Source organism: Mercurialis annua, linkage group LG3 (assembly GCF_937616625.2).
Source record: "Mercurialis annua linkage group LG3, ddMerAnnu1.2, whole genome shotgun sequence".
Classification (NCBI taxonomy): domain Eukaryota; kingdom Viridiplantae; phylum Streptophyta; class Magnoliopsida; order Malpighiales; family Euphorbiaceae; genus Mercurialis; species Mercurialis annua.
This window is the reverse complement of record NC_065572.1, coordinates 70,014,717-70,028,424: the sequence shown is the minus strand read 5'-3', so window position 1 is coordinate 70,028,424 and position 13,708 is coordinate 70,014,717. Positions and strand designations below refer to the sequence as shown.

At 33.3% G+C, this 13,708-nt stretch overlaps 2 protein-coding genes and 1 pseudogene across 2 annotated transcripts; all 3 read left to right on the top strand.

The window, feature by feature from the left end:
• The first annotated feature begins 1,098 nt into the window (after positions 1-1,098).
• Positions 1,099-2,204, top strand: LOC126672932 (squamosa promoter-binding-like protein 13A; annotated as a pseudogene).
• A 4,539-nt stretch (positions 2,205-6,743) lies between these two features.
• Positions 6,744-9,402, top strand: LOC126674651 (F-box/LRR-repeat protein At5g63520-like). The gene is made up of 9 exons (XM_050369131.2): positions 6,744-6,971; positions 7,320-7,427; positions 7,522-7,767; positions 7,855-7,956; positions 8,056-8,095; positions 8,167-8,319; positions 8,421-8,599; positions 8,692-8,807; positions 8,884-9,402. The coding sequence occupies exons 1-9, from the start codon at positions 6,747-6,749 to the stop codon at positions 9,356-9,358; spliced, it is 1,644 nt and encodes a 547-aa protein (XP_050225088.1). The 5' UTR covers positions 6,744-6,746; the 3' UTR covers positions 9,359-9,402.
• A 714-nt stretch (positions 9,403-10,116) lies between these two features.
• Positions 10,117-13,631, top strand: LOC126675124 (F-box/LRR-repeat protein At5g63520). The gene is made up of 10 exons (XM_050369714.2): positions 10,117-10,368; positions 10,447-10,557; positions 10,813-10,905; positions 11,013-11,159; positions 11,493-11,600; positions 11,686-11,725; positions 11,986-12,123; positions 12,260-12,441; positions 12,793-12,911; positions 13,046-13,631. The coding sequence occupies exons 1-10, from the start codon at positions 10,147-10,149 to the stop codon at positions 13,494-13,496; spliced, it is 1,611 nt and encodes a 536-aa protein (XP_050225671.1). The 5' UTR covers positions 10,117-10,146; the 3' UTR covers positions 13,497-13,631.
• Positions 13,632-13,708: the final 77 nt, after the last annotated feature.

Here is a 13,708-nt window from a genome sequence, read left to right as displayed (position 1 = left end):
AGAAAACAGAAAGAGCGGGAAACAGGAAATGAAGAGCTATATACAAGACTATACTAAGCTCAATAAATATATAACTCTAATAAGTATGATGTAGGAGCCGACTGTGAATAAAAAAAATCAACCGATCGAGCCAATGGTCTTTGGTCGGTTTATTTTCAGTTAATATTTTATATTCTCGATTTGGTTTTAATGCAAAAAATTTTGGTTTTTGATTATTGGTTATATTTGAATTTTATATTAATTATTGAAACCAAACGAGTTATTTTTATTAGAATTATATTTAAAAAGAGCAAATAAATAAATTACTATTGATGCAAATGGAATTTTACTACTATCAAGTTTATATTATAGTTTCAAATTTCAATGTAAGCATTTGAAGCTCCTTTCATTTCTCTCACTAAAAACTGCAACTTTCTAACAAATACTTATTGGTAGTGTACTTTTTATAGTGGTTGGGAAATGATTTTCTTGAACCCAACTTTTTTATAGTTAGATGAATAATTATTGGGTTCGATTTAATTGGTTCATAAATAGAATCCTTGCCAGTTTGAATGGTTACTATGGCCCAACCAGTACTTTTTGAAACTTTATTTCTCCAACTGTTTTTTCTTTATTTATGCTTATTTGACGTGGTTTCTTATTTTTTTACTCATTAATTAAGTCAAAATTGCTTTGATTTTTACTTATTAATTTGGGTTGATTTAAATTCCTTTTTTGGGGTTCTGGTAGTGGTTAGTTTTTGTATATATGGACTGGAACTCGAAGCCAAATTCCCGGGATATTGCTGAAATTGATTTGAAACTGGGTAGAGTTGGTTATTTTAAGAGCAAATTATTCTAAGGTACCTCACATTTGTCATAATTCACAGTTTGATACCTCTTATTTGAAAATCAAACAGTTTGATACCTCAATTTTGATTTTGTAAACTATAAGGCCCTTCTGTTAGTTCCGTTAATAATTTAAAATTTATTTTCAAACGATTTGGTACCTCAATTTTAATTATATAAACGATTTGATATCTCAGTTTCAATTATGTAAACGATTAGGTACCTCATCAGAGCACATGAGTGCACACAACATGCTGTAGTGGTTTCGAAAATGAAGTCTTTGGCTTCAGTATCAGCAGCGAAAAGGGCGCGAGTAGCTAATATTGGAGCTCAGGTAGCGTATTATTGCCTTGTCGATGGATGCAATGCAGATCTTAGCAATTGCGGAGACTACCATAAGCGCCATTAGGTATGTGAGATTCACTCCAAGTCACCACAAGTTACTATAGCTGGGGAGAAACAACGGTTCTGCCAGCAATGTAGTAGGTATATATTGTGCTTTTGATGTTAGTATATTGCACGGGAACTTATCGAGTTCTGTGTTTTAATTTTTTTATTTCTATTTCCAAAAAATCATTTGAAGCTCTAAAACTTTATATTTATAGTCTATTCTTGTATACAAATGTTATTTTCCCATTCGGAATCTTATGGGCTCGAATTTCTTTCTGCAGGATCCTTCCCCTGGAGGAATTTGATGAAGGAAAAAGAAGCTGCAGGAAACGGCTTGACGGACACAATAAGCATCAGAGGAAGCCTCAGCCGGATCTCCTCACTTGTCCCAAAAGCTTTTCTGCTAGTTGCAGAGGTCAATCACTGCCACTACTAATTAGTACTTTTCTCCTAATTCAAATCACACTGTAAAACTGATTGCTTTTTCTTCAATTTTGATCACTAATTATGATAATCTAAAACTGATCGAGTCCTATATTTTAACATTTCATTTTTATTTTCGGAAATGCTTCCAAAACTCTAAAGCTAATAAAATCTTTTGTTTTACCCTTTTTTGGGTCCCAGCTATTGTCATTCTCTAGTTCACATGTATATCCTTCTACCACAGTGGTCAGTACATGGTCAGGGGTTATGAATACTGCTTAGGCACTTGCTGCAACCCAGTATAGCCCACACCAACAAATGAATTTGACCGGCAAACCTAACCTTTTCTTTGGATCACCTATTCTTCAAAGTTCGGTTGCTTTGTCTGAGAGTAGAGGCAGCAAGCTAACAACAACAACACAAGCCAGTGCTCACTCTCTTCTGTCATCAATGCCAACTCAGATATCTGGGAACCACATTCTGCAGCCTAACTCAATCCATTTGGTTCAGCACATTGATCACGTGGACTCAGTGCTGGTTCCTGATGGCAGAAATGCACTCTAATTGGTCCTTTTTTCAATAAAGCCCATCAAACTATTCCTTTCAATTGGGAGTGCTAACACATGTAGTACGAAAATTTATCGAGCTAAGTTCTGCGTATCAGCATTTCCGAAAATGCATGTGAAACTCAAAAACTTTATATCTATAATTTATTTTTGTAAAAAAAAACATGGTTTTGTTGATTCTTATTTCAATGTTTTTGTTTCCGTTTTCTTGCAATACAGATGATAAATAGTGAAATGACAATGTCAATTTCACTGCTTAGCGAGTAAGGATCATCTACTAATCATAGATTCGAGCACTTAAAGTAATTCCCATCTTTTTCATTAAACTGCATTGAATTATTGAAGCTAATTATTTTTATGCAATACCTACTTTGTACATGCTATGCATGTCAAAAAAATTTATTTGTAATGGATATTTCAGATTTTAATTATATATTCAACAGCTTATAATTGTAAAGTTTATAACATCTCTGAAAGTAAAATTGAACACAACAGTATGCAAAATAACTGTTGTTTTTGCAAGAACTACACATGATCCGGAGTCAAATTGAAATACTTTAAAATTTAAGCTCGACTCAACTCGACTTTAAAATTGGAGATTCAAAACTTGACCAAAACTTGACCTTGTTTTATTTTAGGAGTTCGAACTCTAGCTTGATAAAATATTTAAAATCGAGATCAAATTTAGCTACATAGACATTATTTTAAAAATTAATTTTAATATAAGCATAAAGCTATTATTATAAATGCAGATAATTATGAAGGATGAAAAGAGAAGTTTGAGAATCTGTCAAGTCGAATATGTTGATGTTCAAACTAGCAGCTTAAATTCAAACTTGATTTAATTAGCATCAAATTGATTTTATGTATTACTTTTTGAAAAATGATTTTATATGCTAACCGGTTACTGCACTAAATACATGCATTGCGCATATAATAAAACTAATTACAATAAAAACAGCTGAAATGACATAAAAGAAAGGGTTAATTACATATAAAATCATGACTTTTCGGTTCCGTTTGAAAAAGTAGAATAATTTCGGTTGGTCGGTTCGGTTTGATTTTGGGAGTAAAAAAATCTTAGTCACTTTTACACGTAAACCGAACCGAAAAATCGAACCGAACCAAAATAATCGACCGAACCGACATGTTTGGTTCGGTTAAAAAAATTAATTTTTTCCAGAGCTTCAGTTCGGTTTTTAAAAAAACCAAAAATTTTGGTTCGGTCGGTTCGGTTTAACCGAATACACATCCCTACTTTTACACCATATTTCAAAAATAACTTGACCTTTAAAATGTGTCAATCAGATTCACAACCTTTTAATTCTTTTCAATTTCATTATGAGCATATTTTTTGATAAAATTTGCTGACTTGGACACTCAAATAGGTCTGCCACGTGTCATGTCATATCAACAAAAATACCACTAATACTTGCGAATATTATTTTTGAAAAAAAATTAAAGGTGATGCCTGTGATTGACACGTTTTAAATGTCATGTTATTTTTGAAACCTGGTGCATAGGTTATGATTTTATATATAATTAACCCTAAAAAAAATAGTGTTATTTGTATACTAAATCTCAATATCTCATTTTATAATTTTATTTTTTAAAATGTTGCATCGTACATTCCAAAATTTTCAATTTTATCATTTTGTAACACATTTTCGTTTTGTGATGTTGTTCTATACAAAATAATGTTGTTTATATAGTTTTATATTTAGTGAAAAACGACTAGAATATACGACATCGCGAAGGATTGAAATGTGCGATGCAATGTTTTAAAGAATAAAATAAAATTGCAATAAAATTGAAACCTAAAAATTACTAGTACATATAAGTCGTACTATTATTAACATTATCTTTCAAATTTTCATATAATATAAAATATACGGGGCGTGTGCATTCGGTTCAAACTGAACCACTTCAATTTCTTTTCAAACTGAACAAAACTGAAGTCTTAAGAATGCAGCTTTTTTAAAAGTGAACCAAATGAAGCCAACTAGTTTGTTTTATTTTTTTCTGATTTTTTTGTTCCAGTGAGAGCAGCAATTTAATTATATTTTTATATCTTCAAAACAGAACCAAACTAAAAATTAATCTTTTTACAATATTAAATCAAATTAGGTTTAATTTTTCGATTCAATTGGATTTTTAACACTCCTACTGTCATCACGATGGGTCCATTATTTATTAGAATCCGATGGATATGCATTAGTTTTACGAAAAATTTTTAGATAGACTCAGTCTACCACGTCATCGATTGACTAAATCTATCACATTATGTCACGTCAATAAAATTATAATATTTTTATATTACTATTCAAAAATATAAAAAGATAATAAATAAAATTACAATACTAGTATTATTTTAAATATATGTCATAATATAGTGTTAGACTGATTCTATTTAAAATTCTCTCTATTTTTACCTAATGACCTCTAAAGGTTGTGAGGGTGGGAGAAGGTGATTTCCGATCTTAATCGGAAAATCATCTTCTCTCCGCCCAAATTATTACTATTTCTACGGCTTTTTTTATATTTATGTCTTTTTATATTTATAAATTTTTCTAGATCTATAATTTTATTAAAACTTGTTGAAGTTTTTGTTGAATGTTCTTGATGATTGAAGGTGTTGTGAGGTAAAAATTTATCTTTTTGGAAGATGAAGATTGGAAAACATGAATTTTTAAGAGATCTAGCTTTCAAGAATCAAGCGGTTTCAAGATCGTATTTTCAATATTTATGTATTTGGGTAACCTTTTGATGGTTGGAAAAGCCCTATTCGATGACTGTATCAAACAGCTCTCATCATTATTCTAGATTAGCTCTTCAATTTGTTGAGGAACTATTCATTTATGTAATTTTCATTCTATCAATGAAAGTCTTTAGCCTTTGAGAAAAAAAAAATAAAAAAAAATAAAGGTTGATATCTATGGATTCTATGTGATTCTATCCCATAGAAATAGAACTTTTAATGATGCCACGTTGTCACTTTAGTTGAGTCACCTTGGATTTTTTCCAGCTTTCAGATTTTCTTTTCTGACAATAATACCATTTTTAGATAGGTGTGCTCTGAACATAACCGATAAAAATATCAAACCGAACCAAAGTCAAAAATAACCGGTTAGATCTTTTTTATAAGTTTTAGTTTTATTTGATTTTTAATTTCAAAAACTGAAAAACCAAATTATATATATACACACACACACACACACACACACACACACACACACACACACACACACACACACACACACACACACACACACACATATATATATATATATTATAATTTTTGTTAGTATGCAAATGATAAAAATATACATTTAATTTAAATTAAATTTAAAATATATATTATTTATTATTCATTACCATTATTAGAATTATTATTCTAATATTTTGGTTTACCCGAAGACCAAATCAAATTTTACTCTTTTATTAGGTTTGGTTTTTATTTCCTTCAAAAAATCGAACGGTTTCAACATTTTTAATATCGAAGTGAATTCTACCGATGCGCACCCCATTTTTAGATATTATTAAAACACAACAAATCCAAGCGTGTGGCGGAAATTTCAATGTTATTCAAATGTTTAAATTTTTATTATCTGTTTTAATTTATTTCATTTTAATTACAGCTAAACTCTTTTAGAAATAATATTTAATCTCGTTTCAACTAGATACAATTGAAAATAATATACATCAATCCTAAGACGCAGATAAGTTGGTAAGGCGCTCTTGTAATTTAAGTGAGGTTGCAGGTTCGAACTACACCCATATATGCAGCCGTTTAAAATTAGGGGTGAGAGATTTACCTCCCGCAAAGAATCTATCCGGCTCGAATGTGGATTAGTCTGAATGTAAAAGGTTTAAAATTGCAGTTTCATAATTGAGACCCATGTACCTTGTATCAAAAAAAAATGGTATACATCAAAGTAGACTATATAACTAATAAAATTGAAAAAATTAAATAAAAGTGAAACTATCCTTAAATATTTAAATTTGTTTGATTATTAAGCCTTTTGTTAACAGGGTGAATGGCCAATCTCAAAAATCTGTATTCAATTAACTTTAAAAAAAAATACTTAGATGTATATTAGCAATTAATAATTCCAATCCCATAGTTCTAATAAAATTCTGAACACAAAATCCCTCCTTTTTACAAGGGAATAGAAAATGAACCAAAAGACTGTTACAATTGCAACACATAGTTACAGAAAGAGGATCCTAAAGTAGTCAGGTTTGGTAATAAAGATCAAAGAAATCAGATTGAAGAAGCAAACCAACAGTTGTCACACCAAAACACCAAAATCCAATCAATCTAAAGAATCCAAAACCAGATACCAAAAAAAGAAGTGAATCCAAATCCCCATTAATGCTCTTTATTAAACCAGGATTCTTTACATTTTCTATTTCATTTTTCCTTATTTCTTTCCATCTATAAATTAGGAACCAGGGGACCCAATTTCATCTCCATGCACATTGTTAACTGGTTATGTTCTGTCTCTAGATATATATATAGAGAGAGCACATTTTGGAAATGGCAAAGAACTCGTCGAACTCGACGAAGAAGACGGTAATGATGAGAAGTAGTTGCGGGTTTACTTCGGTCAGTGAGGATGTTATAGAGAACATTCTGACAAGGCTGAACGCTTTGTCGTTTGCTTCAGCTTCTTGCGTTAGCAAATCGTGGAACAATGTTTGTGTTCGGATCCTGTCAAAACCGAAGCTTGCCACTGCTCTTTCTCTTAACCCTTCTCTCGAAGTGAGTTTCCTTATTCATAATAATCCAAATAGAATGTTATATTTTTCTGTTGGGTCCCGGCGGCCCGGTCACCTATTTTTATGATTTACTTTTTGTTTCCATAAATACTTGATCTTTTATTTTGGTTTAGGAAGAATTACATATGTTTAAAATAAGATTTATGTGTCCGATACAGGTTTAAATTGAGGATTAAACATATCCGTCACAATCACAAAATTGATGGATCGTATTGTTGCAAAATTTTATTGCGGATATATTTATCATGTTGGTCAAAGACAAAATATAAAATTGTTTTGCCTTGATCAATAATCTAATAAGTTACTATTAAAATCCTGTTCTAATTAATAGGAAGCTATGAAAGAGGTTCTTGACAAGGTTCTTCTAGAGCCTATTGTTCCTCACTTTGTTATTGCCTGCATTGGCAAGGAATTCATCTTGGAAGTGACTCACCAACTGGTATATACTTTACTCATCAGAATTTTCTTGACTTCTATAACCAGATTATATTTCATTTGATTAAATTTTTAACTTTACAATGCCATTAATGAAGCTCACAACGAGATTCGGTACAAGAGTTCCCATAATTACCAATGCTGCCAGTGGGATCATTGGTCTTGATGCTGCTACTGATAAACTGAAAGAAATACGGTGGGGAAAAAGCGACGAAGACGACGAGGACAGCGAAGATGACGACGATGATGACGATGAAGGTGTAATTAATCGAGGGATTGTTCTGGTTGTTGGATTTGTTCCGGGTCTCAAAGTTGAAGCCATTCCACTTTTGCGTTCCAAGGAGGTATTAATTTTCTTATCTGCTATACAAAATTTGCCATTCTGTTTTCAATTTTCCATTTAGTGACAGTATTTTTCGATACTGTGTCAGATTCATCGAACAGCTTTCGTGGACAAGTTCGTGACCGACATAAAAGACTATACTTCTTCTGTTTCAGACACTACCTCACCTTCTGGGATCATTTTGTTTGGAGTATGTGATTAACTAAAACTGCCTGAAAACTACCCCATTACAAATTTTAGGCTAATTTATTGAATTACTAACATGTGATGATGATGTTCTTTGTCTCAGGATCGAAACATGGACATTAAACCTATTCTTGCAAGAATTGGTAATTAATCACTATACATTATGATATTGAATTCATTTGGTGACCATCTAATTGTTACATGTTATATGCAGATTGGGAACTAGAAAAGGAAACAGTAATCGTCGGAGATGCGAAAGGGTGCTTCTTAAGCACAAGTGTTGATAATTCTCACAATAACAACAAAGATGACTACTTTACTGGTGCTGTTGCTCTTGTTTTTGCCAAGGACAAACACAAATCTCATGGTAATAATTCATAATTTCTATCAAAATTCATCTTACTTTATATGAATATATATATATATAGGAATAAAGTGATTTAATTCTCTGATTTGTGGGAGGAGCAGGAATTGGAGAAATTGAATTTCATTTGACCCTGTCAACGGGTATGATGCCATTTGGTCCTCAGCTTCAGGCAATCTGCGTAATCGCGAAAGACGCAGATTACTCATGGCTCACCGCTCGAATGGACGGAGATTATGAAATCCTTGACGGCCAAGTTCTCTTATCAGATATAAATGAACAGGTTTTTGACAAATCAGCTATATTTTTTGTCAGGTTTATTTATTATGTTCTTCATTTGTTTTTCTTGGTTTATATGAAAATTTCATTTTGCAGTTCAGAGACCAAGAATTTCCTGAAATTTATATCGGAGTTGTACAACAAAGAGAATACCAAATCAGCCCAGAAAGCACAATATCAAAAGCATCCATGGAATTTTATGAAGTTGTCGGGTAAATCTATATAATATTTAATGTCGATGTACATTAAAAATTATGAATTTTAATTAGCGATTTTGATTTTAAACAGAGGAAATAGACAATTCTTCGTCATTAACGGAGTCGGCATCAGACCAGGAGACTACTTCCTGTTTTACCATTCAGATTCTGATACTGCATCATCTTCCTGCGGTGATGCATTTAGAGATCTAAAAATTCTGAGACCGGAATTGAAAAGCAAAACCTGTAGTAATAAAGGTTCATGTAGCAGTAGTAGTAGAAGTGCAGAACGAGAAGTATTCGGAGGGTTAATGTTTTCGTGCCATTCCAGAGGAGAAGTATTCTATCCGAAGGAGGATAGCTCTCCGATTCATGGAAATTTTCCCGGAGTTCCGTTAGCTGGAGTGTACTGCGTCGGAGAAATTGGAAGAGGAGGTTTTTCACCGTCAATTACTCAAGAAGATGATGAAGATAAGTCGGCTAGTTGCTCTCTGCATTACCATAGCTCGATTTACTTGGTTTTATCGTATGTTCCGCCGTCAACTTCTTCAGAGTCGGACCGTTAAACTTTTGTTTCAGACTATGAAAGCCATTATACATGAGCACAGCTTTGCAGTATAAAATTATGAATTGGTTTGTTCAATTTATGTTATTTCAATAATATTTGTATCTTGTTTTTAAAATTTATAATTAATATTAATCAAATCAAATAAATTTATGAAGAAATCAGAATCTCAACATGTATAGGAGCATTCAATTGATTGAGTGCGACGAGGTTTTGCAGTGGTGTGACTTTTTTTTATGGTTTCCGTTGTCTTGTGAAAAAGGTCTCAATGGTGTGGTGTTATAGAATCCAATATGAAAAGGCATGATTTGATTGTTTAATATTAATAGTTAACAGGCTAAGGTAGAAAACGCTTTCTTGTGAGATGCTTTGAATCGCGAAAAAAAATGCCAATGCTACCGAGTTTTATCTTAAAAACAAAAACTATATGATTTAAATCATTTAACATGTCATCAATAAAAACTAATCATAGCTAACAACTAATAGTAACAGCCGTACCAACGAGCTATAGCTCAAATGGTATAAGCGCTGCAAGCAAGCTGTTAGGTCGTGGGTTCGATTCTTTACACAAGCGCTTCCCTCTCCCCAATTATCAAAAAAAAAAAAACATAGTAGTAGCCGTTAGCTAACAGCAACAGCGAAACTAAAAATGTCCGAATTCACCAATTCATGTAAAGGAATAAAAATTGGAGAAAATAGTACAATGAGCGACAGGACGACATGTCGTTCGTTCAATAGTGGTTTTAATGCATACAGGCAAATGGCTACCTAAATAATTTTCATTCGAAAATGGAAGTAGAAACGAAGAGAACAGGCAAGAAGAAAGAAGAAGAATCAAAAATGGGATTCAATTCAATAAACGAAGACATAGTAGAGAAGATTCTGACAAAATTACCAGCCTTAGCATTAGCTTCCGCAGCCTGCGTTTGCAAATCATGGCATCTCTCTTCCAATCGTATCCTCTCTCGACCTAAGCTCGCCTCTGCCATCTCTCTCAATCCCTCTCTCGATGTACGTAAACCAACCCAATTATTTTTATTTTCCCCTAATTTTACAGTTACACCATGTTTGGTTTAATTGGGTTGCCAGGTTGCTATACAAGAAGTTGTTGATAAGGTTCTATCTGAGCCAATTCGACCGCATTTCGCAATTGCTCATGGAGTTGGCGATATATTTCCCTTGCAAAAAACTTCCATTACTGTATGCAACTTTTTCTTATTTGAATCTCCACTTCACAGTCTTTTCAATTACACGCTAGGTAGCACGGACATGGATTCTGGGAAACAGGACACTTGGAACTTGTTATTTTAAGGTTTCCCATGTTAAAATTGAAGTTTCATGTCTGAAAAGCAAAGTGTATGACACGTTTACAAAACGGGAATTGTAATTGAGTGAAGCGTCCGTGCTACCTAGATTATACGTGGTTTGTTATAAAAGTTGGCATTTTTTTAACAGTTAGCTGGAAAACTCGGTTCAAGGACTCCACTTATTGTAACCTCTGCTAGTGGAATTATGGGAAGAGATGCTGTTACCAATAAGTTTAAAGAGGTTTGTTTGTTAAAGTTAATATATGTGTGTATGTGTGTGTTCGTTTTTTCGAAAGGAAAATAATGGATTTTTAATTTGATGTGCTGAATAAATGTTTGTGTGTGTAGGTGATGGGAGGAGATGACAACAGTGACGACGGTCAGGCTGCTGCTGATGACAAAAATGGACATTCGAATTTTAATTCTGGTTTTCTTTTGACTGTGGGTTATGTACCTGGATTAAAAGTTGATGTCGTCCCTTTGAGATCAGTAAAGGTTATTACTCCAAAAAAAATAGATTTTTTCTAACTGTCCTCGAAATAGAAAAAGATATTGTTTTCCTTTTAAGATTCTAGAGTTAATGTTGAAGTACCCGTCTTGAATGATATCGTAACATCTGTGGTTTGAAATGTAGAGAAGAAAAAAATAAGGAAATTTAGAGAAATGGTTTCTTTACGCAAAAGTGCATAGTCAAAAGTTATGCTGCTCTTAAAAAATTGTGATAGCCCTTTTTTCATTATCACTTATTTTAGGTATAGAGTTTATCTGTGTTTGTCATGATATCTGAATCAATCATCAAACTGATTGTAATATTTTTTTCACTAACAGCAAGCATTTGAAGGAGGATTGATGGTTGACCAGTTTGTGAAGGAAATTATTAGTTACACGGCTTCTGTTTCAAATTGCACATCGCCAGTTGGAATTATAATGTTTGGAGTAAGTGCTATTCTGCCATTTGCTAGAATATCCTTGTATTTTTTGATTGTGTTGTTTGTTAAAATGTCCTTTTGTATCACTGCAGAGTGAAAATATTGACCTGAAACCTGTGATTGAAAAGCTGGGTGAGTCATTCTTATTGAGGAAATCGTCTTTCTTTAGTTTGATTTTGTTTATGCAAAAGGGCATCTAGTTCTTCTTTCTGTGAGGAATGTGTAAAGAAAAGAATATAATATCTGGTTTGAGACCTCAAGGAATTAAACACATTGCAGATTAATCTGGAAGTATCTGGCTATCTCGTTTGTGATATGATATGCATCAGAGGTTATGCTATCCAGCTGGCTTGTGTGCTTACTTCTGGTTCAAAATTTGTTATAAACCGCAGATTATGCCATGTCAAAGGAAACTATTATTGTTGGTGATCAGAAAACTAAACTTTTGTTCAGAAGTAAGAAGGAATTAAGAAATCCTTACGTAGACGGTGCTGCTCTTGTCTTGGCAAAGGATAGAGAAAAGCCTCATGGTAGCTATCTAATTGTTATTTATTTCTTTCTATTTTTTTCACCTAAAACTAATGATTCAGCATACTGATAATCTATGTACCCTTATGTTTGTCATATGTGAGGCTATTATATGTGTCCTAATGGCTCAGTCAACAGGAATAGGGGAAATTCAATTCCATGCTGCATTATCAAAGGGAGTTTCTGCAGCAGGTCCAAGATACAAGGCAGCTTCTGTCAGAGCGGTTGCTAGTGATTGTACTACTTGGCTTACAGCCAGACGAGAAGGAGAACAGGAGATTCTTGATGGGCAAAGGATTCTAGATGGCATCAATGATGAGGTTATTCCAATTACTTTTTCTTTTGTTTTTTATGTGCTTTTGAAAATGCACGCGTTATGTATTTCTCCCGGGGTCTTGTTGCTATCTCTTAATACTTCAAATAGGCTCTGGGTAAGTAAGTATGATTTAATGATTACAAGAACCCCACTCTGAGTTTTACTTATGGTTACAACCTTATCATTTCTAACAATTATACTGTCTTTTTCAATTAATTCGTCGTCATCTTCTTCTAATGTTAGAATTTCCCTCAAATTTTGTTTGTTGCTTTGCTTATAACATTCATGGCAACATAAATCGTAGAAGATGTTAAGAGTTTGACTTTTACCCCATATATTGTAAAAAATGGCGCAGTTGGTAAATCGCGTAGGATGCTTTGATCTTTTCATTGGAGTTACAGAACGCAGAAAATGTTGCATTTGGAAAGAGAAGCCGAGGTTGATGTCATCCTTGGCTTTTCATGGAATCACTGGGTGAGATATCGAAACTTTCCTATGATTTATATCTGAGGCTGGAGGGAGGGAACATAAATTCTCTTCGGCTGGCTGACTTCCATTCCTATTCTTAACTAAAGGATTAATGTTTAAAGGGATTTGGTTTTGAACAGAGGAGATGAAGAGTACCTTTTTGTTCAGGGAACGGGCATCAAAACTGCGGACTATTTCCAAGTTTACCATTCAGACCCTTCAGCGGCATTAGCTTCAGTTAGGAAGGTCTCTACAGAGCTAGGAAAGTTGAGGTTGGACTGGAATTCTAAAAAAAGCCTCGATCCATCTGAAACTTCTATAGATTGCAAGACAGAATGCATTGGGGGTTTTATCTTCTCGTGTTGCGGTCGTGGTGAATCATTTTTTGAGTGTAGTAATGTCGATAGCTCCCCGTTTTTGGAGAATTTTGCAGAGGTCCCATTTGCGGGAATATTTTGTGGCGGGGAAATTGGGCGTGGCTTCTCAGTATCAAATGCACAGGAAGAGCAAGAAGTAAGTAGTTGTCTGCATGTATATAGCTCCGTATATCTGGTGCTCTCATATACCCCTGCCAAGATTAGTGAGTGTTGAACTGGATTAATGTTTCTTTATTGGGGGTTTGTATTTGTTATTATGTTAAATTTTGAACTCTTTTGTTTTAACTAACTGTGACTTCTTTTCGCAAGGCAATTGTCCTTAAAGAATTTAATACATATTTGGCAACCCGACTGAGGCCTAACTGATGTTCTGCATCCAAGAGAATCTCGTTTATTTTTTGGATCAAAAGTAAAATGATAGTCATC

Bases quoted from the DNA above. Each gene is read 5' to 3' on its own strand.
- LOC126675124 (XM_050369714.2), top strand. From the start codon at position 10,147: ATGGAAGTAGAAACGAAGAGAACAGGCAAGAAGAAAGAAGAAGAATCA. The intron at 10,906-11,012 runs GTTTGTTTGTTA...TTGTGTGTGTAG, and splicing joins TTACCAATAAGTTTAAAGAG to GTGATGGGAGGAGATGACAA. The intron at 11,726-11,985 runs GTGAGTCATTCT...TATAAACCGCAG, and splicing joins ACCTGTGATTGAAAAGCTGG to ATTATGCCATGTCAAAGGAA.
- LOC126674651 (XM_050369131.2), top strand. From the start codon at position 6,747: ATGGCAAAGAACTCGTCGAACTCGACGAAGAAGACGGTAATGATGAGA. The intron at 8,320-8,420 runs GTAATAATTCAT...TGGGAGGAGCAG, and splicing joins GGACAAACACAAATCTCATG to GAATTGGAGAAATTGAATTT. The intron at 8,600-8,691 runs GTTTTTGACAAA...TTCATTTTGCAG, and splicing joins TATCAGATATAAATGAACAG to TTCAGAGACCAAGAATTTCC.